The sequence below is a fragment of the Pseudomicrostroma glucosiphilum genome (genome assembly GCF_003144135.1).
Source record: "Pseudomicrostroma glucosiphilum strain MCA 4718 unplaced genomic scaffold BCV69scaffold_8, whole genome shotgun sequence".
In the NCBI taxonomy this organism is placed as follows: Eukaryota; Fungi; Basidiomycota; class Exobasidiomycetes; order Microstromatales; family Microstromataceae; genus Microstroma; species Microstroma glucosiphilum.
The window spans coordinates 699658-720219 of NW_020289920.1; the positions used below are offsets into that span (position 1 = coordinate 699658).

The following is a 20562-nucleotide window of genomic DNA, read 5'->3' on the forward strand; positions in this document are numbered from 1 at the left end:
CATTTGTGAAAGGTTTCGAATTTTTCGAGATATGACTTTCCTATTGACACTGTAGGTTGCACACACTGCTCAAGACCATGACCACCCTCTACTTGTCCATCCCTGTCTCGCTCATACCCTGCCTCACTGTCTCCCTCGTGGGCTCAGCTCAATCGTCCCTCTCCGCACTTTCCTTCCTGCCTAGACTGCCCTCGGGCATAACATAGCTAGGCCACTCTCCACTTCCACTCCCAGTGCCACTCCCAGCCTTTTTATTCTCCACCTTTTCAATCTCCACTTTTGCCTCTTCCCAATTCCGTTGATTGACTCTACAGAAATCTCGATGCATCGTAGCGCACCTGAGCAAAATCTGTCGGAAATCGCGAATCTTCATTCTTTGAAATCGATCGAGGTCTGCTTGAATCTTATTCGTCGCATAGCTCAGGTCCTGCGAGGTGAGTTGAAGAGCCTCGTCTAGACTGGAGATGTCCTCTTTTAGTCGGGAGATTTCTCGACGACGAGTGGTTTCAGGGTCGACGTCCAGGACTGAGGAAAAGGTGTGGGAGAGGGCGCTGAAGATTCCTCCACCGCCGCCGCCGGAGGAAGAGCCAGAGGAGTGATGGCCTCTGCTACCTGCTGAGCTGCGGGCGGAGGAGCCCGTGCCGTCTCCACTACCACTGCCGCTGCCACTGTAATGACTGCGAGCATCTCCATCTGCTGTCCTACCCAGGTTGTCCCTCGCGCCACCAGGGGCTCCAGCGCTGCCTCCGACGGAAGAAGAGCCAGCAAAGCCGTCGTCGTCTTGTGGGTCTACGGCTCCGCCATAGATGCTGCTCTTGACTCTTCCGCTTCCCGTCGAGTCCCATGCTCCACCACCACTGCCACCCCCACCTCCACCGGTAAGACTGCGTCCGCCCGTCTCGAGGGCCCGCTCTAGCCGCTTTGCCTCTGCCTCGACGCGCTCCAGCTCCTCAAGCTTGAGTCGCTTGGCCTCCAATGCATCCTGAGCCAGCTCGAACTGCAGGTGCTTGAGATGTCTCCACTTGAGGAGCTTCTGAAGCACACTCGCAAATTGCACATACTCGTGCAGTGGCTCAGTGACGGATTGTTCCCAGTCTTGCAGGAGGCCACCGACGCTAATGAATGTCGAATCGCTGGCTTGGCCCAGACGTTCCATGGCAGTGGCCATCTGACCCGACTCGGAGAGGGCAAAGCCGTTCAGGACGGCGCCTAGCTCTGCAAAGTCGCCGGCGGAGTCGCCCCATCTTCGTGCTACACGCCGATTCGCCTTTTCAACTGAGCCCGACATGTGGTTCGCAAAGCGCGTCGTGAAGGCCTCTGAGTCGAGGAAGCGCTGACTTGGGTTTCGCAATTGGTTGCCGGCGGATGAGGGTAGCGGGAGGGAAGCGTAGGCTGGAGAGGCATTGAGGTCTGCAGGATTAGCTGCAGGAGCCTTGAGATTGGACTTTGGCAAGGAAGAGATAGGAGGCGTGGTTGAGATCTCGTGCTGGCGGGAACATGAGGAAGAAAGGTCAGCTCGAACGTCGTGACTGTCCTCATACTCTGGTCATCGTTCAGCTCACCCAGCTCCATCGTCCATCGAGGAATTTCCTGAAGACCTCGCTCTGCTTCAGATCGGGGTGATCAGCACAGCGCCGTAGAAAGCTTTGCAACATGCGCTTCCTCCTGGCGATGATGGTAGCATCCTCCTTTGCCTTCGATTGCTTGACTGCATAATCGCTTAGCGTATGCTTCGAGGGAATAGGAGGGATGATCAGAGTAGGGTGTAATTGGACCAGAGCTGAGCGCAAGGCTTCGAATTCTGAGTAGCGTCGTTTGGCTTCGACATTCTGCAGCCGGAGATAGGAGATCAGTACGAGGAGATTGTTCAGTTAGGTGACCTGTTAAGTCGGCCATCCATGTAGGAGCTACTCACGTCGCATCGAATAACGTAGACGATGAAGCTGGACGCCCCTACATGATCGGTCGTCTTTTGAGCGTCAATGATTGTGAGGTCACTCATATCCATCTCGGGAGCGGGTAGGGGCTGTGGCCGTCTCTGCTGTTGCTGCTGTCCCTGTGCTGAGCTCGCCGAAGATGCACCTTGGCGTTCTTGAGACTTTCCCCTCTTGTCCCCACGATAAGGCGGAGGTGGAGCGTCTGCCGTTGCCTCATCATGGTCGGCGGTACCCCAAGGCGATGAAGAAGACTCGCCAGCTCCTAGGGCGTTATTGTGGGAGCTCCTGGTGGAACTGGCTGGACGCTGCCTCTGTTGGTCATCGTCGTCGTCGGAATTGATCTGGAAGGGGTTGATCTCCTCTTCCGGGCCACGACGCGATGCAGACGTCGAGGACATCCAGGACTGTGTCGAGGGTGGTGAGGAGGTGAAGGTGGACGATCGAGGTGGATATATGCTACTGCTTGCGGCGGTGGGTGATGGTGGTGATGGCAGTGGTGAGGTGCGTTGGCTGGTGGAGCTGTGCATTGGGCGGTGATCTGATCGCGCAGGAACCTCCGCGGATCGGCGACGGTGACACTTGGATTGCTTCCGACGCTTCACCCACGATTACCATCCGCACCGGGACGCCAAGCAGAGCAGCATCCTCACCATCCTTCCCCTCTGAACATCTGCGGCAGTGTCCCTTTTGGCTGCAGGTAGCTCTGCGTCTTGCTCTGACTTGGCTTAGCTGCTGTCAAGGTCTCCCGGAACTGCTCCAGTATGAACCACAATCAGAACAACGCCAGTGGAGCCCAGGGCGGGAACAATGCCGCCCACTCCCAAGCCCAGTACCGTCAACAGATGGCAGCTCAGCAACAAGCAGCATTAGCAGCGGCACAGCAGAGACAGCAGTCGGGAGGAGCTCAGGGTCAACAGCAGCAGCAGCAGCAGATGGCCCGCCCGCCCAATCAGGCCGGCGGCAACCAAGGAGGAGGAGGGGGAGGGGGGACGGATGGTAGTGGCCTTAATCCGGCCTTCCTGCAGATGATGACGCAGAATCCTCAGCAGCTGGCCAACTTTTTCAACTCGGCAAGAGCCAACAATCAGCTCACAGAGGAGCAGATTGCAGCTGTGAGTACAAGCGTGTATGGAGGACAGCTCCTTTCATAACAAAGATCTCCTGGCTGATCTGGACCATTGCATGGCGCATTGTCCCTACAGCTGCAACAATATGTCAGGATGCAACAGCAGCAGCAGCAGCAACAACAACAACAGCAGCAGCATCAGATGGGTATGAACAACCAGTCTCAACCTCGACCTCCCATGAATCAGCAACAAGGGATGGCTCGACCGCCTCAGCCAGTGCCAAACCAGCAGAACCAGCAGAACCAGCAGCGGCAGCAACTCCAGCGCCAGCAACAAGCAGCTGCTGCTGCCGTCGCGGCTGCCAACGCTCAACCTAGACCGCCGATGCAACACACCAATTCCTTCGGCAACAATGCCCAGTCACCTTCTGCTCCTCGGCCCAATGGTGCCCAGACCTCTCTGACACCCGAGCAACAGAATATGATCGGTCAGATCTACAGAGCTGTTGAAGCGGTTGGCAAGAGGTGCAAGGAGCTTGAAGCCGCTGTACAAGCTGCACAGAATCCCCAGGAGAAAGAGGCTCTCCAGAAGCAGCACAAGGAAGAACAGGTCAAGTACAGTACACTAGTGAATAAGATGATGGCGTGCAAGGAACAGTTCCTCAAGCAGCAGCAGCAGCAGCAGCAGCAGCAGCAGATGGCTGGCGGATCATCTTCCGGACCTTCCAGTGTCGCTTCGAATCCAGCTCAACAGGCACAGCAGCAGCTTCAAGCAGGCGTTCGAGCACCTCCTGGCGCTCAGCAGCAGCAGCAGCAGCCACAACGTCCACAACAGCAGTCTTCGGCGAAAGCGAGCCCTGCCCCTGGCACGCCGGGTGGAGCAAGCGGAGGTGCCTCGACTCCTGGCGCTACAGCGGCTGCCGCTGCTCAGGCTCAACAGCAGCAGTCGGGCACCGTGGGAAGCTCAGGCATCGCTCCCGGCTCTACGGCCTCCTCTATGCTGGTCAATCAGTCTCGACTGGATCCCTCAAGTGCCTCGCCCGCAGCGGCTTCGGGAGGTGCGTCACAGGGCATTCGTCCCAATGCGACCCAGTCAAGCTCCAACACCTACAACTCGTCCTCGGCTGCTTCCTCGTCTGTTCCAGGGCAAGCTACCATCTCGTCCAACCTCCCACCACAGACTCCTCAGCCTTTCCCGAATGCTCAAGGACCGCGTCCGACTCTGTCGATGGGTCTCGCCGGAGGGCCTGGCTCCGCCATCACGTCCACTCCTGGCATTCTTGCACATCCACAGCACAATGGTGGCCTTGGCAGCCTCTTTGCCCTGGGAGCAGCTGCGAGTGAAGCGTCCCGTACTGGCAGTAATGCGCTCAATGGCGCAGCAAATGGAGCAGGAGGAAGCGGTGCCAACGGACCTACTCCTGGTGGTAATGGAGCGGGAGGTAATTCTTCTCTTCCTGCCAATTCCTCGTCGAATGCAATGATGACGGCTGCACTTGGAGAGAAGAATGGACGGATGTTGACCAAGAGGAAAATTCAGGAATTGGTGGGAGAGCTGGACATGGAAGAGGTGCTCGAGGAGGATGTGGAAGATGTGAGTTGTCCCTACGTCCTGCCCATCCACTTCTTTACCCTAAAATCGACTGACTGACCCACCTTTTCTTCCCCATTTCATTCCACAGCTCCTCCTAGAACTAGCCGACGAGTTCATCGATTCCGTCACTCACTTTTCCTGTCGACTCGCCAAGCATCGTAAAGGAGACAAGCTTGAAGCACGCGATGTCCAGCTGCACCTGGAGCGTGCTTGGAACATCCGGATCCCTAATAACTCGATGCCGATTCCGCCTGTGAGGGTGAGGGGCGCAGGAGGTGGAGGATCGGGGGGAGCGGCTGGTGGTGGTGGAGCGGGAGGAGGAGTGGCTGGGAAGGGTGTTTAGGTGAGGAAGAGGAAGATGGGGGGCCAGTCGCGGGTGTAGGATGATGGTATCGATGGCTTATTGCCTATGTGACATTAGAGAGATTTGGTGATGACGTGATGAATGGAGAATACAAGTACAATGTAACAACGACGATGAGGAGGCTAGCAAGCCCGGCTTCTGAGCTCCTGCGTACAGACAGGCAGACAGCGAGCTGTACTACCTGTCCTTACTTTTTCTTCTTGACCAAACCAAAAGCATTCGGCCCCGTCTTCTTCTTCTTCATAGCTGGCTGACCAGCTCCACCCCCCGCTGCAATGGCTCCGGTACTGAGAGTGGAAGATGGCGCTGAAGTGGCAGCGGAGCTGTGGAGGAGAGCCTTGGCTCTGTCACTGAGTAGACTCTTGGCGTCTGGTTCTCCGTCTTCCTCCTTGGCGTAGGCTCGCTTCACGACGACAGGGGCCACCTTGCTAACTCTGCCATTGGTAGGTACCTCTGCTCCTGCCCCGCCTGCCGCGTCGGAGCGAGGGGTGCTAGGTCCAGGTGTGCTCTCAGTACCACCCCCGCTACTCCCCTGCTCATCATCCTCAGCAGCTGCTCCACCCCCAGCCAATGCCTCTCTCAACTCTCTCTCCTCATCTTCACCTCCCATATCCTCGGCACGGGAAAAGTACTTCTTCACCAACTCCTCATCTTCCTCTTCCGCCCTGCGTCTTTCCTCTGCTTCAAGATCCACAGCCGAAAGCTCCTCGGCTCGACGCTTACGATTGCGCTCTAGACGATCCAGCACATCGCCCGTATCAACCCTGTCGAGCTTAGCATTCCGCGTGCGAATATCCTGGAGAGCGTCCAGTACTTCCATCTCTCGCTTCGATTCGGCCTGACGAGCCTCGAGGGACTGCATGGGATCGCCATTTTCGTCGAGGAGACGAGAGGAAGAGGCAGCACCTGGACCACCGGCAGCTTCGAGCTCACGACGACGCTCTTCCTCGGCAAAGTGGGCAAGGGGATCATGGTCGTCTGGCTTGGGCGCGTCTCGCCAGGGCTCGAAGTTGCGGGTAGCTCCATGCTCGGCTATGTAGTCTGTGAGTGCGCAGCAAGGAAAATCAAGTGTTTATACGTCAGACTGTGGCCCCATCTACCTCTTTGGGTACGCCAACACCTCTACTGACCTGTATTCTTAGGATCCGTCTTGAAGGTAATCTCCGCGCTACACCTCGTACACTTGATGTAGAACCTAAAGATCTTGATCCCATAGTACGTCTCTCCCAACGCCGTCTCCTTTCGTGCATTGAATTTCCTTCCTTTATAGATGAATTCTCCACAGGTGGAACAGCGCATATTGAAAGGGGCCATGAGACGGACGACTTGTTGGCGGTCGGGGGCCTGCTTGCGACGCTTGATCTTGGCGGGATCAAAGTCCGGGGGAAAGTACTTGTTGAGTACCTTGCGCTCTGCCATGATGGGCGAGTGGCAGCCGTAGCTGTGAGGAAAGGTACTGATCCAGGAGTGTTGGTTGATGGATGGTAGGAAGCGAGGAGGAGTGGTACCAGTCCTCGTAGGGCGGTAAGTGGCGGCTGAGCCTCTGCGCCCGTCGTGGCTGGGCGCGCGACCCCGCACTGCCTGCAGCGACGGATACCAAGAGCCAAGGGGACTAGCATCCTACCAACATCCACCTACATCCAACCTCCCCCCCCCGCCTCGACTTCTCACGTCATCATCGTCTTCCCGTTCCGAACCTGACAGACGATGTCCTTCAACGACCTCGAACGCGGTACAGGCTCCAACCAAGGTCGCTCCTCGCCCCTTCGGCCAGGTCGGCCCAGCTCTTCAGGGCCCCTACCCCTCTACCACGCCCCCCGCTCCTCTGCCGCCTATCGTGATGACGACGATGACCGAGGCTTTGCCGCTTCTACCTCCAACACCGGTACAGCCAATCCATCTCCAGAACAAGTTGCAGAATTTAAGCGGTTGGCAGATAGTGTAGGAACGCAGATCTTCAAGATCAATAGCAATACGGCCGCCATTGGCAAGTTGGTCAAGCTGGCGGATGCTAGGCCCCCTCAGCGTGCAGCGGGGAGTAGCAGTGGAAGGGAGGATAGGGACTGGAGTAAAGGAGCGTGAGTAGGAGAGCTGAACCTGGGAATCATACGAGGAGCGAGAGAGGACCTCCGTACTGAACACTAGCCTGCTATTGCTCCTCCGAACCTCCAGCCACGATCTGGTCGAATCCACACGCATTGTCATCAAGTCCACCACTCCCACTCTCAAACAACTCTCCAACTTAGTCGTATCTCAGCAGCCCAACCCTTCTCCTCAACAAAAGCTTCATCTAGCCAAGCTCCAGCGCGACTTTGAATCGGCGCTGCAGGCTTTCAGCGAAGCGCAGAAGCTGAGTGCGAGGAAGAGCAAGGAGGAGTTGGAGGGGGCGAAGAGAGTCGTGAGAAGTCAGCAGGGAGGGAAGAGCGCTGCCTCTTCTTCTCAAGGTCGAGGACAAGGTCAGCAGCAGCTCGTCCAGCTGGAGGAGGAAGAGCGTCAAGGTGACTTCGAGGACGAGAGTGTAGGTCCTCTCTCCGCTGGCCAACAGCAACAGCAAGTGCAGCAACAGAAACAACAAGGTCCCTCTCTCGCCGAGCTCGAATTCCAAGAATCTCTCATTGCCGAGCGCGAGACGTCCATTCGGGAAATTGAGTCTGGCATACACGAGCTCAATGAGATCTTCCGGGATCTGGGACAGATTGTACAGGAGCAAGGAGGGATGATTGATAATATCGAGTACAACATTACGGAGATTGCTACGAATACGGAAGGTGCGGATAGGGAGTTGGTCAGCGCGAATGAGTACCAGAGAAAGGCTGGAAGGAGGGCGGCTTGTCTGCTACTCATCGTCGGGTTCGTCGTAACCGTAGTGCTGCTTGCTGTGAGTAGTGGAGTGGAGCTATACAATGAGGCCTTGCTTCGTAGTAGCAGAAGACTAACAACTTTTCTTTGCCTATCCTCTTCCACCAGATCCTGAGCTAGACTCTCGTTCGTCCGACAGACCCCAGATCCGCTCCGCTTACCCTCCCAACCCTCCTGTTGTACACTGTATGTAGACCCCTAATCCCTCCTTGTTCCCTCCAGTCCAATGACGAACACTTCCTCGCGACCTACAAATAGTGTTCTTCTCGCCCACTCTTCCTGTCTGTCTGCCTGCCTGTCGCTCTGTCAATAGCCCTACTATTTCTTTAATGACCGTCTATCCTGTGCTCAGATTGTCACGTCACGCTAGCGGCCTCCGAGTGGGGTATCATGGTCATTATCATTACAAGTCATCATAGCCCATGTTGGGAGAAGCTCCCTCACATTCACGTCGTCTTCCCAAACCCCGTCTCTCTCTCTCTCTCTCTCTCTCTCTCTCTCTCTACGATTCACTCACCCCCTCACCCCCTTTCTCCCCACCACACCATTAAGCGCCGCACTCCCAAGCACCACGACCGCGCCCATGCCCAGTGCGACGGCGTATGCGGGGAGAGCGCGCAGGCCCATACATCCGCGTACGTACTGAAGCTGGTCGATGGTGCTGCGCAGGAGTGTTTGCCATGAAGAGGGTCCGTCGCCGTCGGAGCTGGGACTGGGGTCGCCCTCTCCTGAGTTGGGGGAAGTAGCGAAGGGTTGAGCGTCTCTCTGGTTGCTGGTGGGGATGCGGGAGTCGCTGTTGGTGCAGGTGCTGTGCTCCGTAAGATTTAGGGCGGATGTAGGCTCTGTCTCTTCGGCTGGGTCGTCGAATTGTCCTTCCTCCTCTTCTCCGTCCGATCCTGCATTCTGCGGGTCTGAAGAGCTGAGCTCGGCACTCTTGATAGGCAGTGACTCTTCTATGCCTGACAGCTCTCCGTGTGTGACCTCCTGGCCCTCCAGCTCAGCCTCGGCTATCCCAAGTCCAAAGAGTGTCGTCACGCTCGTAATCTTCTTCCTGCGAGGAGCAGAATACGTCAATGAGCCAAAGTCACTCGGCGCCGTTGCATAGTCAGACCTGATGGTTCCGACTGAGTCTGTCTCAAGTGCAGTGAATAAGCTTCTGGTTGACCTCGTACTGGCTCTCGAGAAGGTACGAGCGTGAAAGTCGGGTGGCTTGGAAAGACGGAAGCTGTCTCTGGCGAGTTGAGGAGCTGACTCGTTCTCAGGTTCATCTTCGGGCGAGTCTTGATAGCGATCCTCGTCGAATTTTTCTTCCCCTGTCACGACATTTGTTTCTTCTTCTTTTGCTTCTCTGTCAGATTCCATTTCGCGCCTGCCATCGTCTTCGACGCCATTCCCGCGCCAAAAGTCATCTTCAGACTGCGAAGTAGACGCTCGAACACGCTTGACAGGATCGTAGTCGATATCTCCGGCAAGGGTTGAGGCACTTGACATATTGTAATCCCTGCTCATACTAAAGATGTCGCTCTCCTGAGATCGAGACATGTCGGACTCGAGGATCGCATCGATAAGACCTGGCTCAAGTGGCGACCAAGGTGAGACGTCTTCAGTCTCTCCTGCGATGTCTGTTCTGTCCTCCTCTGAGGCTGCAACGAGTAATACTGGTGCTTCTGACCAGTCCGCCCCTTGACTGGGAACGCTGACAGTGCATTTCGACTCATCGGCGCTCTCAGATGGCCCGCCAGGCGAGTCGTTCCTGAGTCCAATGATGCTGTCCACGGAGGAGGACTGTGAGAAGCCATCCTTGTCCTGCCGCTGTCTTGTCGTCCAGCTGCCAGAATCCTTCTGGTAGGTCAAGCTTGTGACACGACCCCTGACATACCCCTCTCCGAACGACGGCGATACGGCATCTCGAGAGGATGTGTAGCCCTCTGTGTCTGCATGAGCCCACGATGCTGTTTCCTTGCGTCGTGGCCTCAGCCCGGGAACGCGGGGCTGATTCTCATCTGAGGCTGCTGGTTCGAGCCCCTGAATGACATCCTTGACGTACTTACGATTCTGAATCCTCTTGAGCGTGATGGTCATGACCCTCTTCTCGCCGTTTGCGAGCTGGCTGCCTTCTCTTGCCGACTCGGTATCCCTTGGACGATCAGAGCCACCCTCGTCAGAACCAGACCACTCATCCTCTCTGCCACTCCAGATCCGCCTGCGCAGGGCATCTCGTCGCAAGCGTCGGGAAGCTTCACACAGCAGCCGTCTCCAACGTGTGTTCATGCCTTTCTTCTCCAGATCGCGCTCGCGCAGTCGTAGAAAGGCCTTGCCAGTGAGATGCGCCGATGCGACAAAGTGCGCGAGTGTCTCCATGACTGGCACAGGGACGTTGACAAAGACGTGGAAGAGATAAATGCTCACTTCGTCTGGTAGCCAGGTACGTGGATCTCGAGGCAGATCTGCAAGAGAATGGGCGGCCAAAGGAGCTTGGATGCGTCCGGCTGAGCTGGCGACGTGCGTACTGTGGAGGTTGGGAGTAGTGTTGGACCGAGGGAAGGCACGCATTGCTGGTCTTCTTGGTGGCGAGCTGCTAGACTCGCTCAACTGGGATTCGTTACACGATGCAGGTAGACGGGTCGTCTTGGGCATATCCGATGTGGCGGGAGCGGGAGGCGACTCGGTCACCGAACGCACTGGTCCTCTGCGGGTCGATGTGACCAGCGCTGGAGCTCGATTGAGGTATGAGTAGCCAGTGGGAGTAGCACCACCAGGGCTGAAGCCCGTCACAGAACGTGGGACTCGAGATGGGGAAGGGAATCGACGCCCGAGCTCAGTGCGTGTCTTGTCGACTGGGGCCGCCATGCCTACGACGATGGCTGGCGGGTAGCACAGTCGACGCGAAGGTATGTGAAGGAAGAGAGAGATGGGGACTCAACAGGACTCCTCCAACGGATAGTAATATGCAGGCATGGAGATGAGCAGCGGACCGCGATAGGGGCGAACATCATCAAAGGGTCCAAGCGGAAGGAACACCGCCAGGAACCGACGCCGTGTCACCGTAGACACAGACGCGTCGCGCGACAGGGGCGCACATACATCGGGAAGCGGGGTGGCTACAAGACAGAAGTCATACATCGTCCGTCGTCTTCTATTCTGATGCATTTGGGTTGTTCTACTTTACGGACTGTTCTTGGAGGTCGACTCCATATATACGCATATTCCACTGAGCATTGCCAGGGCCACCTTACCACCTTGTCAAGTCCTCCACTTCGCCAAAGACGCTCTCCTTGACAGGCGGCATCTTTTCACCACCTACCCCAATCTTGCCACCCTGACCGTCTGCGCCGCCTGCCTCTTCGCTCCCCCAATCCTTCCACTCCTCCCACCCCACTCCTTTCTCATTGTAGAAGTCCTCTCCAACGACCTTTCTGAGCACCTCTTCGCAACCGCTACCGATGGCTTCGAACTCCAAGAGGAAACCGTCGTGGCCTTCGGGAGAGGGCACTTCGTGGAAGGTAGACCCCGGGATGAGTTGATGAATCAGACGCTGCTCTGGCGTCTGGAAGAGGCCATCCGAGGAGATAGACACTACATGCACCGAAGGAGCAGGGGCGCCGTAGCGGGACAGGCTTGGCGAATTACCGTCAGAGGTACCAAGGTAAGCCAGGACTCGTGCTAGAGCTTCGTCGTCCTCCTCGCCTGCGTGGGGCAGCCGCTTCTCCCCTTGAAGAACTTCTTCGCTGGTGCCCAGCCTACTGTCCACCTCCCTCTGGGCTTGCTTAGCCTCGCGGGCCGCTTCCTTGGGATCCAAGAAGCCCCAGTGAGCACGGCCTCTTGCCAAATCGTGCGTATCCATCTTGCGCGTGAGATGAATATAGCAGTTGGCGTCGAAGCGCTTGACGAACTTGTCGCCCTGGTATCGCAAATAAGACTGTGCTGAGAAGACGGGAGGCGCAATCGACGAGTCCGGAGGTGCAATGCTGCTGGTAATGGAGGTCTTCGCAAAGCCGTCAGACGTTTCACCCGACGTCGCAGCGCCGCTGACTCCATTTGCATCGACTGCGAGGCGAGGGCTGAGGTTGCCTTCGTTGTGAGCGAGGGCTGCTACCGATGCAGTGGAAGATCGGCGACTAGCATCGGAGGCAGCCTGGGATGCCGTAGCACTTTCCTTTGCTCGAGCTGCCGCCGCGGCAACAGCTACGGCTCCACCACCCTTAGCTGCAGTTCCGACTCTTCGACCGAACCGAGACTCGAAGCTGTCTCGACTGCGATAGGTGAGAAGAGCAGCCATTCGAGCTGCAGCCAGTCCGGCCCGTGGAGAACTGTCGGAGGCATAGTAGCCATGACAGAAGAGTGGATCAGAGTAGATTGACTGACGCTGCGCCTCTGCCCATGAAATACACCATGCACCATGACGGGCTGCTGTTGCGATGGGAATGATGCAGGAGATGTAGCGATCCTTTGGGTCGCTCGTGACGGAAGAGGGGTCGTCTAGCTGACCTGGATCGTCCGTAGGTGGGAAGCGAACGGGGAAGCAGAGTGGCCATTCGAGGACAGCCATGCCTCCCATGGATCCTCCCACGACAGCTGCGATTCGCTCCACTCCAAGGAAGTCGAGAACGAGCTTTTGAATCCTGTCAAAGAGAAGTGACACAAAGGCATCAGCGGAAATCGATCTTCACGGATTTGCGACGAACTGCATCTCACCTGACATCGTCTCTGACGGTCGTGGCAGGGAACTCCGGCCCCCACCAGCCCTGACCGTCCCAATCCTTCTCGCGCCTGTGAGTGCCGCTCTGGGCGTCGTAGTCCTCACCTCCCTTGCGGGTGCAGGGTCCACCTGACCCATAGGGCGAGCCAAGAACATTGGCACAAAAGATGAAGTACCGAGTAGGGTCGAAGAGCTTACCAGGCCCGAGCAGAGGACCCCACCTGTAGCGCAGAAGAAATATCAGCGATAGTCCTGATACTGGCCCGCGATTTCCGCTCTACCTGCTCACCAGTCTTCCACATCAGCGCTGCCGGTCAAAGCGTGAGCAACGACGAGGGCGTTGTCCTTCGTCCTCTCATCCAGCTTGCCCCACGTTTTGAATGCTACGGGCAAGTTGGTGAGCGTAATGCCGCTCTCCAGGGTGAAGGAAGGAAAGAGGAGGTACTGCTGCCCAGAAGCGATCATGGAGGACTGAGGAGAGGTGGGGCCAGGGATGAGAACAGGAGTTTGGGCCGGCCGATGAGGAGCGTGGCCATTGGCCAGACCCGGGGCAACTGCCGCCGACGAGTTCATGGCGAATGGTACTTTTATGTGAGGATGGTATACGCGAGCGTGAGGTCTTCCAGATGTGGGGATGATCGAAGGTAGCGGAGTAACAAGCCGAGTCAGAAAGGTGGCGGGCGGGAGTGCACACAAAAATCTAATCAGGCTCGGCCACGTGCTTCCAGGCGCTCAGAGGCCTGACCGACCCCGCCTTGAGAGCCCACTGAGTATACATCTTGTGATAATGATCTGGATGCATCTACCTCATCATAGCGGTGGCATTGCTCAAAACGTCCGTTCCCTGTGAGATGATACGAGCGGGCTGTTGAGGACAAGTCGAATCCTTTGCTCGGTTCTGTTCCAGGCGCGTGTCCTTGCCCCCCTCCCTATATCCGCTGCTCATCCATACACTCTCACCTCCGGACACAGCAGAGCCAGCTGTGTCTCCTCGCATGTATCTATCATGACGGCTGAAGGTTTCGAAACCCTCATTCGGGATCGCTTGGAACACCCCACGCGGAGTTCTTGCGGCCGAGGGTGGCTCGAAACCTTCAGGCCGCCGGGGATGGCGAGCTTTGAGCCGCCAGTGGGCTGTTTCCGTGCCTCCACCTTCCCCGGCCGGCCCTAAGCCAATCGAACACCGGCACCCCCGCACGCATCGAAATCCCTACAAAAAGCCCATTTCTTCTCGCCAGCCATTCCTTTAGAGCAATCCATACACTCAATCCAATTCTCAATATGTCTCCGTCCGCTACCACAAGGTCCTCAGCCGGCCTCTGGCCTCAGGACAAGCCCATTGCGCTGGCCAATTCGTCCTTTGTACCTACCCGCCACGGCCACCCCGCTCCTGGAACCGTGCCCGATGACATCGTCCCGGAAGGAGAGAAGAAGCCCAAGCTCTTCGAGCAGGCCAAGCTTCCTCATTCCGACCTGGTGCTCAAGAACAGGGCGTGAGTGTGCCGAGCTTCTAGGCGACAACGAGGGAGCTCTCACTGACCCTCATCTCCCTCTATGCTACACCCTTTGCTCAACCAGCGTCGTATCTCCGATGTGCCAATACTCGGCCCGTAATGGTGTTCCGACCCCTTATCATCTTGCTCACCTAGGCCAATTCGCCCTCCATGGTGCTGGTACGATCATGGTCGAGGCGAGCGGAGTGACATCAGCAGGTGAGGACAATAGTAGCCGGAAGGACGTCTAGGGCATCTCTCACTGACAAGCTTGACATGCACTTCACCGATCCGTTCAGGTCGTATCACACCGCAAGACCTTGGGATCTGGTCCGACGAACAAATTGCTGCCCACGCCTCTCTTGTCACCTCGCTCAAGTCTTTTACCGAAGGTCTTACAATGGGAGTACAGCTCGCACACGCTGGACGAAAGGCTAGCACGTGGAGTCCATTCTACCGAGGTGACAGGAAATCTCCTCACTACGTCTCGGATGCAGAGGGCGGCTGGGAGAAGGACACAGTAGGCCCCTCGCCCATTCCTTATGGCGAGGGCTGGATCACGCCTCGAGAGCTCACAACGAAGGAGCTGCAGGACATCATTCAGTCCTTCGTCGTAGCGGCCAGGCGAGCCTTCAACGAGTGCGGCTACGACTTTATTGAGATTCACAGCGCGCATGGCTACCTGCTCGACTCTCTCAACTCTCCTCTGTCCAACAAGAGGACCGACCAGTACGGTGGCTCCTTTGAGAACCGTACCCGCGCTCTGAGGGAGATCATCTCACAGATCAAGAAGGAGTTCCCTCACAAGAGTGTTTGGCTGCGAATCGGCTCCACCAACTTCGCAGAGCACGTCGAGGACCCTTCATGGGGAATCGAGGATACAAAGCGCCTTGCACAAGAGTTGGGAGAGGCTGGCGAAGTCGACGTCATCGACTGCTCAGCTGGTGGTCTGGTGCCATTCCAGAAGATCAACCCTCGCCCAGGATACCAGGTCCCATTTGCCGAAGGCGTCTCCTCTCTCGGCATTGCCAAGTCGAAGCTGCTCGTGGGCTCTGTGGGCATGCTGGAGGGTCCCGATGTCCACCAGCCTGGTCATCTCGCAGAGGAGGTGCTGCAAAAGGGCCAGGCGGACCTGATCTTCCTCGCACGAGGCTTCCTTGCGAACCCAAGCTGGGTGGAGGACTCTGCCACTCAGCTGATGGGCACTAGATGCGCAGGCAACCCTCAGTACCACCGTGTACACCCTGCCAAGAGGCCACCTCCTCGTGCGCAGAACCACAACTAGAAGGGTCGAGAAGTGTACGATGAGCCCATCTAGAAGTCTTGTGTAGAATCAGTAAATACGATGTACGTCTTCAGCTATCTTCCTATCGAACTGGTCCTCTATCTGGAACCTGCTCATGACTGAAAAGTGTGGCGGTCTAGCTGATGGAAGTAGCGGCGCCGTTCTGCCAGGCATGGGAATTCCCTCCCCTTCGCGCCTCATACTGATGGCTCACCTCCTGTCTCCGCGCTCCTTCCTCTTTCATGCGTTCAAGACAATTCCTTTGCGCCGACTGACGCTCTGGGATTTGTCAAGTGCTGAAAAGCGCGTGTTGATCGCTACTGATGGCAACGTCGTTTTCTGGCGCGTGCCGGACTGATCGCTGCGCTTCGCAGCTGCCCCTGCCTTTGCTGCAGGGCCCAAAGTGGCGCAGTGGAGGCGCGGCGAAAAGGGACAGGCCACACGGTCCGGATCAGTGAGCGCTTGCTTACCGCTCAGACGATGCGAAGAGAAGAGGGTACCGCTCACCGTCGTCAGGCAGATGGGTATGCTAGACCTGCTACTGTGGATCGGTGACATTGGAAGACACGCTCATGTTGAAGTGTATGCGTGTCAGTCGAGCATGCTGTGCCTACGTGAGGGTGCGTGTTGATGGCAGTGGTGGCCAGGACGCGGGCGTGGCGGGGGGTGTGGAGCCAAAATTCAGGTGGCCTGGCTCGAGGGCAAGCGGAGTCTGAATGCTGCATCACGGTCTGTCTTTCCGTCTGGTCCATGCAAATACCAGGCGCTCCTCGCCCACGCCTGCCTTCGCCTCCCCCCTCCCTTTTCTTTCCTACCAAGCAATACCACTCGTCAAGCTCACCAACACTCTACCAATTCACTTCACCTCCATCCTCCTCTTGGACTTCACGTCTTCAACACCACCTCAAAACCCAACAAACTCTCTCACAAAGATGTCTGCCGCTACCAAGAAGACTGGCGCCGCCAAGAAGGCCGCCCCCGCTGCCAGTGGACCATCATACCGTGAGTAGAGGATCGCAGACGCGACAAGCGATAATCGGTCAAGGTGAAGGGATCAGTGGGTAGCACAGGACCAAGAGATACCATATATGCTGTCTTCTGGTCGCTACCTCGCCGGTGGATGGAGCCATTGGGTGTCGAAGCCGTCAGCATCCGTTGACAAGGACGTGTCGAGGTGGACGATGACCCCCGACACGCTAGAAACGGCATCACGCCTCGCACACCCAATGGATCGTTCCACAACCTCGTGGATCTGCGGTGCGCACTCTCCTGCCATCCAATGACGACCGACTTGAGCTCGCTATCATTGCAACTTGGCGCGAAATCGCCCTCGTCGTCGTCGTCGTCCTTCGGAAGAGGAAAGCAAATCCGCGGCCAGCCACGCGGCGCGCCGGCACCCCGACTTCACAACACATTTTCACATCTTTGTCACCGCCGCAAAGGACGATGATAAACGAATCATCGTCATCATCACTACTTGCTCGTTCTCATCGCTGATTCTTTTGCTCTCGTCATCGTCATCCACAGTCGACATGATCAAGCAGGTCATCGTCGGTCGCCCCGAGGACGCCCGTACCGGTGTGAGCCGACAGACCATCAAGAAGGAGCTGCCCCTCAAGTTCCCAAAGACCAAGACTCTCTCCGACTCTGCTTTTGCCAACCACGTCAACAAGGCCATCGCAAGGGGTGTCGAGACTGGTAGCCTCACCCAGGCCAAGAACAACGGCAAGGTCAAGCTCGCCGCCAAGGAGAAGAAGGCCCCCGCCGCAAAGAAGCCCGCTGCCGCAAAGAAGGCACCCTCGACTGCTGCTAAGAAGACTACCGCCGTGAAGAAGGCACCATCGACTGCTGCCAAGAAGCCTGCTGCGAAGAAGGTGAGTTCGAAAAGAGGTTCGCGGCCGCCCTCGCCGTCGACGCCATCGGAAACCTCTATACTGACCCTGGCGCGTTGCACTCATTCCATCCAGGCTGCCACCCCCAAGACCAAGTCGTCGACCGCTGCCAAGGCTACCAAGCCTGCTGCCAAGAAGACTGCTGCCGCTGCTAAGCCCAAGGCCAAGGTAAGTCTTGCATACTTTAGGCGAACACGTCGTCAGCGTCAGGGCATGTGTCAAAACGCAGGCCGTTGACGTTGTCGCGTTTCTCTTTGCATTGCTTCCCTGCCCCTTCCCGCAATTCGGTCTTGCTTACACAACAAAGCGTACTCCCCTTGCTCCAACTCAGGCTGCTGCACCTAAGACCAAGAAGGCCGTTGCCAAGAAGTAAATCGACTTGCGCTACCGCATAACGACACGATGATGGCGACAGCTCTGGGGATTGCCGTCCCTACTGCTGCATGATCGCAGGACAAGTCAGCCTCATATACCGGGCTTGTCCCCAGCTCCTTGCCGAGCTAGGCATCATTCCGTCATCATCGTCGCCCGCAGTATAACGCTCCGTCGCTTCTTTGCTTTTCTGGTTCCTTCGCTCGTGGTAGTCTCCCCTCTGTACAGCTATGCAGCCATCCTCACTGTCCTTGTAGGTTCGGCTCCTTCTATCTCGCGCTCTTGCTCTTGACGATTCTGTTCTCGTTGTCCCTTCCTCTCTCTTTCACCTTCCTCCTTCTGGCTCAGCTGGGCCCAGGGGTGTAGTGAGATTTTGCGTCTTTCTTTGCCCACCACCTAGTCCACCTGACCTTGTATTAATGCTTTCCCTTTACCCAAACACCACATCTACGCCTTTCTCTCTGGCTGTGAGTGATGTGAACGGTCTGACCAAGTTTGGGCTGGGTGGCAGGAGACCGCTGTGTCCTCGACCTTGGCCCGTGGCGCAGTAAACAATGCCTGGTGGCGGGATGCCCAACGAGGCGAGTGCCGCATCAAGTCTGCCAGGCTTGGCCCCCAGACGGAAGTGGGGCACAAGTGGAGCGCGTCGCAGGCGTTGCATGGTGTTCAATCTCCGCTCGCCACGCTCCCCTCTTCCGATCCGACGCGATTGGGAATGGGTCCTTCATTGCTCTCCGCCCCTGACGCGCTGAGGCTGAGCGATAGCCGTGGCTCCTTTGTCCCCCTCTTGACCAACACTTTGTCCATCGCTTACCATTCTACTCCACAACGACCATCCCCCCACCAGCGCATCCCTCCGCGCCCCTTTGACCTCTCATCCACTACTTCGCATCCATACCAGACCGCTGCTCAGTCTACCCCTCCTCGGTCATTCGCGACGTAGGACCCCTTTGAAAGAGGAAGGTCCTCTACGGAGTCAGCTTTCTACCCCTATCTCGGCAGTGGCGAGCATCAGTAGCGTGACAGCAAACGGCTCAAAGGCAACCCTGCGCCACCATGGTCCTCTCCTCCTCTTCATCCACCTCGGCCTCGTCTACGCCCTTCTTTACTAGCGCACGGGCATCACGCCAAGCTGCTTCATCTACTCCCTCTACATCCACATCGGGTTCACGCGCTCCACTTTCAGAGCTTTCCCTCGCCCCATTCATCTTTGCTGCTCACAATGCCCAAAACATTGCCAGCAATGAGAGTCCTCGCAGTAGCCCGCTCAGCAAGCAACACGGCCCCTCGCCGATTCTCAAGCCGACGTCGATGAGCAAGAAGCGGACGCCTGCGAAGAGTGCGGTAGCTTCGTCGAGTAGAGGGGGTTTGAGTCAGGATCTTGATACAGAAGGGGATGTGACCATCACTAGCAATGGCAGCAGCAAGTCAGGACGTTATAGTCAGCCCCTCACACCTCCTCATCACTCCACGACGCCAAAGAATCTACGGCCTCATCATCCACACGTCTACTCCAGCAACACTTCGCCTCTGGTCACTGGCAATGCCTCGCCTAGTCTACGACGTGGAGTCGAGAGCCCTCTCAAGAAGGTTACACATGGTAGTCCATACCAGAATGACGCAACGACTCCTTCCAGCTATCGCGCCTCACCGGTTGGCTCCATGGATCCAGTGGCAGCTAAGGGAGGCTCCAGCTCGCTCCCTCGCAAGCGCCATCGTGTCCAATCAGGCGAAGCTGAGCTGGCCAGAGAAGAGGCGGATAGACCTCTTGTCGGTACCCCGACTCCTCACAAGAATGCAGCCGCGGCAGCAAAAGGGGGCTCTTCGGCAAGGAAGAGGGAGAAGAGCAGGACAATGGTGGTAGACGATGCCTCCGATCAAGAGGCCAGGCTGCAACTCTCTGCAGAAGAGGAGAACCCCTTCATGGCTCGCGACAATGGAGGCTTCGTCGTCTTCGAAGATGTAGGAGACGATATGCCATTGCTGAGCATGGAAAAGCAGACTTCGGTCCAGGCGGATGGCGATGAGGACAAGGAGAACATCCGTCTCATGCCCGTCCCAGCTCAAGCAAGCCCATCGACGATGACACCTCCCACCTCTCAACCTCAGCAAACCACATCCCCATCGACAAGCCGTCGACCCAGCGCAGCGCCCCTGCAGAGAGCGACAGCAGCAGACAATCGAGCCCACGGCAGACTCGCGGCGAATGCAAAGGGCAAGTACACCACCTCATCGACTTTGGTGACTACAGGGAGTAGCAGTAGCAATAGTGGTAGTGGCAGCAGCAGTGAAGAGGGCTCCTCCTTCTTTGCCTCTTCCTCGAGCTCCTCCGCTTCGGGAGCAGAAGGAGAATCGGGACTGGGATTACCACGCCTCCTCAGCAGGAGCAGCCGTAAAGCCGGGCGAGATCTTCCCCCTACTCAAACACGGATGCTCGGGCGACGCGCACGAGAAGGGAGTGCTGAAGTTGGCAGCGCTGACAGTGCAGCGGGAGCAGGAGATGAACGCCCTGAGGGAGAGGAGGAAGGAGAAGGGGAGAGGGAGTGGCGTAAGAGCAAGACGCCAAGGAGGAAGGGGACGGGTGGGCGCTTGAGTTTGCTTGCTTCTGCTGAGGCTGAGGCTGAAGCTGATGGTTGAAGCTGAGGCTGACGATTCACACTTGAAAGCAGCAGCAGCAGCAGCAGAGCCGAGGGGACCGATGGGACAAGATCTGCCTGGATTTCCCCGTTCCGATTGATTTCCCAGATATGTACAATAGACTCGAACAAAGATCCGTCCTCTGCTGCGCTTGCGCTTGCGCTTTTGCTTTTGCTTTTTCATCCTCTCCCCCCCCTTTCCCATCTCCATCCATCTGTCGGCTCTCTTCCAAGCGTCCACGAGCTACACCCTGTGGCAAGTCGTCTTCGTCAGACGGACGGGGAGCAGAATGAAGTGACATCAAGTGAGGTGAGGTAAGAGTGACAATGTATAGTGTGGTATTCATCGAAGCGGACATAGACTA

The 20562-nt window shown here is 57.1% G+C and overlaps 9 protein-coding genes across 9 annotated transcripts; 5 read left to right on the forward strand and 4 right to left on the reverse strand.

Annotated features, from left to right (window-relative positions):
- Positions 1 to 49: 49 nt before the first annotated feature.
- On the reverse strand, positions 50 to 2441 carry BCV69DRAFT_313027 (hypothetical protein). Its single transcript, XM_025494991.1, has 3 exons — positions 1916 to 2441; positions 1563 to 1829; positions 50 to 1486 (listed from the first exon to the last, which is right to left on the reverse strand). Exons 1-3 carry the CDS (start codon positions 2333 to 2335, stop codon positions 149 to 151), a joined length of 2025 nt encoding a protein of 674 aa, XP_025347604.1. The 5' UTR covers positions 2336 to 2441; the 3' UTR covers positions 50 to 148.
- Positions 2442 to 2698: 257 nt separating this feature from the next.
- On the forward strand, positions 2699 to 4940 carry BCV69DRAFT_299570 (hypothetical protein; the record flags this gene model as incomplete). The annotated part of the gene is made up of 3 exons (XM_025494347.1): positions 2699 to 3049; positions 3140 to 4597; positions 4686 to 4940. 3 exons carry the CDS (start codon positions 2699 to 2701, stop codon positions 4938 to 4940), a joined length of 2064 nt encoding a protein of 687 aa, XP_025347605.1.
- A 208-nt stretch (positions 4941 to 5148) lies between these two features.
- Positions 5149 to 6453, reverse strand: BCV69DRAFT_270932 (DUF572-domain-containing protein; the record flags this gene model as incomplete). Its single annotated transcript, XM_025490941.1, has 3 exons — positions 6092 to 6453; positions 5901 to 6002; positions 5149 to 5867 (listed from the first exon to the last, which is right to left on the reverse strand). Exons 1-3 carry the CDS (start codon positions 6378 to 6380, stop codon positions 5149 to 5151), a joined length of 1110 nt encoding a protein of 369 aa, XP_025347606.1. The 5' UTR covers positions 6381 to 6453.
- Positions 6454 to 6589: 136 nt separating this feature from the next.
- BCV69DRAFT_313030 (t-SNARE) lies at positions 6590 to 8230 on the forward strand. The gene is made up of 3 exons (XM_025494992.1): positions 6590 to 7039; positions 7134 to 7839; positions 7929 to 8230. The coding sequence occupies exons 1-3, from the start codon at positions 6669 to 6671 to the stop codon at positions 7938 to 7940; spliced, it is 1089 nt and encodes a 362-aa protein (XP_025347607.1). The 5' UTR covers positions 6590 to 6668; the 3' UTR covers positions 7941 to 8230.
- Positions 8231 to 8333: 103 nt separating this feature from the next.
- Positions 8334 to 10790, reverse strand: BCV69DRAFT_313031 (hypothetical protein; the record flags this gene model as incomplete). Its single annotated transcript, XM_025494993.1, has 1 exon — positions 8334 to 10790. The coding sequence occupies exon 1, from the start codon at positions 10668 to 10670 to the stop codon at positions 8334 to 8336; it is 2337 nt and encodes a 778-aa protein (XP_025347608.1). The 5' UTR covers positions 10671 to 10790.
- A 127-nt stretch (positions 10791 to 10917) lies between these two features.
- On the reverse strand, positions 10918 to 13163 carry BCV69DRAFT_313032 (homoserine O-acetyltransferase). Its single transcript, XM_025494994.1, has 3 exons — positions 12809 to 13163; positions 12516 to 12740; positions 10918 to 12442 (listed from the first exon to the last, which is right to left on the reverse strand). The coding sequence occupies exons 1-3, from the start codon at positions 13090 to 13092 to the stop codon at positions 11053 to 11055; spliced, it is 1899 nt and encodes a 632-aa protein (XP_025347609.1). The 5' UTR covers positions 13093 to 13163; the 3' UTR covers positions 10918 to 11052.
- Positions 13164 to 13364: 201 nt separating this feature from the next.
- Positions 13365 to 15539, forward strand: BCV69DRAFT_270939 (FMN-linked oxidoreductase). Its single transcript, XM_025490942.1, has 3 exons — positions 13365 to 14012; positions 14098 to 14231; positions 14312 to 15539. The coding sequence occupies exons 1-3, from the start codon at positions 13801 to 13803 to the stop codon at positions 15295 to 15297; spliced, it is 1332 nt and encodes a 443-aa protein (XP_025347610.1). The 5' UTR covers positions 13365 to 13800; the 3' UTR covers positions 15298 to 15539.
- An 866-nt stretch (positions 15540 to 16405) lies between these two features.
- On the forward strand, positions 16406 to 17580 carry BCV69DRAFT_283332 (hypothetical protein). Its single transcript, XM_025492664.1, has 3 exons — positions 16406 to 17171; positions 17265 to 17357; positions 17521 to 17580. Exons 1-3 carry the CDS (start codon positions 16830 to 16832, stop codon positions 17560 to 17562), a joined length of 477 nt encoding a protein of 158 aa, XP_025347611.1. The 5' UTR covers positions 16406 to 16829; the 3' UTR covers positions 17563 to 17580.
- A 765-nt stretch (positions 17581 to 18345) lies between these two features.
- On the forward strand, positions 18346 to 20544 carry BCV69DRAFT_283333 (hypothetical protein). Its single transcript, XM_025492665.1, has one exon. The coding sequence runs from the start codon at positions 18618 to 18620 to the stop codon at positions 20196 to 20198; it is 1581 nt and encodes a 526-aa protein (XP_025347612.1). The 5' UTR covers positions 18346 to 18617; the 3' UTR covers positions 20199 to 20544.
- The last annotated feature ends 18 nt before the right edge of the window (positions 20545 to 20562 follow it).

Bases quoted from the DNA above. Each gene is read 5' to 3' on its own strand.
- BCV69DRAFT_270939 (XM_025490942.1), top strand. From the start codon at position 13,801: ATGTCTCCGTCCGCTACCACAAGGTCCTCAGCCGGCCTCTGGCCTCAG. The intron at 14,013-14,097 runs GTGAGTGTGCCG...TTGCTCAACCAG, and splicing joins CTGGTGCTCAAGAACAGGGC to CGTCGTATCTCCGATGTGCC. The intron at 14,232-14,311 runs GTGAGGACAATA...CGATCCGTTCAG, and splicing joins GAGCGGAGTGACATCAGCAG to GTCGTATCACACCGCAAGAC.
- BCV69DRAFT_313027 (XM_025494991.1), bottom strand. From the start codon at position 2,335: ATGTCCTCGACGTCTGCATCGCGTCGTGGCCCGGAAGAGGAGATCAAC. The intron at 1,830-1,915 runs GTGAGTAGCTCC...CTCCGGCTGCAG, and splicing joins TCTACGTTATTCGATGCGAC to AATGTCGAAGCCAAACGACG. The intron at 1,487-1,562 runs GTGAGCTGAACG...TGTTCCCGCCAG, and splicing joins TCGATGGACGATGGAGCTGG to CACGAGATCTCAACCACGCC.
- BCV69DRAFT_313032 (XM_025494994.1), bottom strand. From the start codon at position 13,092: ATGAACTCGTCGGCGGCAGTTGCCCCGGGTCTGGCCAATGGCCACGCT. The intron at 12,741-12,808 runs GTGAGCAGGTAG...TCTGCGCTACAG, and splicing joins AGCGCTGATGTGGAAGACTG to GTGGGGTCCTCTGCTCGGGC. The intron at 12,443-12,515 runs GTGAGATGCAGT...TCTCTTTGACAG, and splicing joins ACCGTCAGAGACGATGTCAG to GATTCAAAAGCTCGTTCTCG.
- BCV69DRAFT_313030 (XM_025494992.1), top strand. From the start codon at position 6,669: ATGTCCTTCAACGACCTCGAACGCGGTACAGGCTCCAACCAAGGTCGC. The intron at 7,040-7,133 runs GTGAGTAGGAGA...CCGAACCTCCAG, and splicing joins AGGGACTGGAGTAAAGGAGC to CCACGATCTGGTCGAATCCA.
- BCV69DRAFT_283332 (XM_025492664.1), top strand. From the start codon at position 16,830: ATGATCAAGCAGGTCATCGTCGGTCGCCCCGAGGACGCCCGTACCGGT. The intron at 17,172-17,264 runs GTGAGTTCGAAA...CATTCCATCCAG, and splicing joins AGAAGCCTGCTGCGAAGAAG to GCTGCCACCCCCAAGACCAA. The intron at 17,358-17,520 runs GTAAGTCTTGCA...GCTCCAACTCAG, and splicing joins CTGCTAAGCCCAAGGCCAAG to GCTGCTGCACCTAAGACCAA.
- BCV69DRAFT_283333 (XM_025492665.1), top strand. From the start codon at position 18,618: ATGGTCCTCTCCTCCTCTTCATCCACCTCGGCCTCGTCTACGCCCTTC.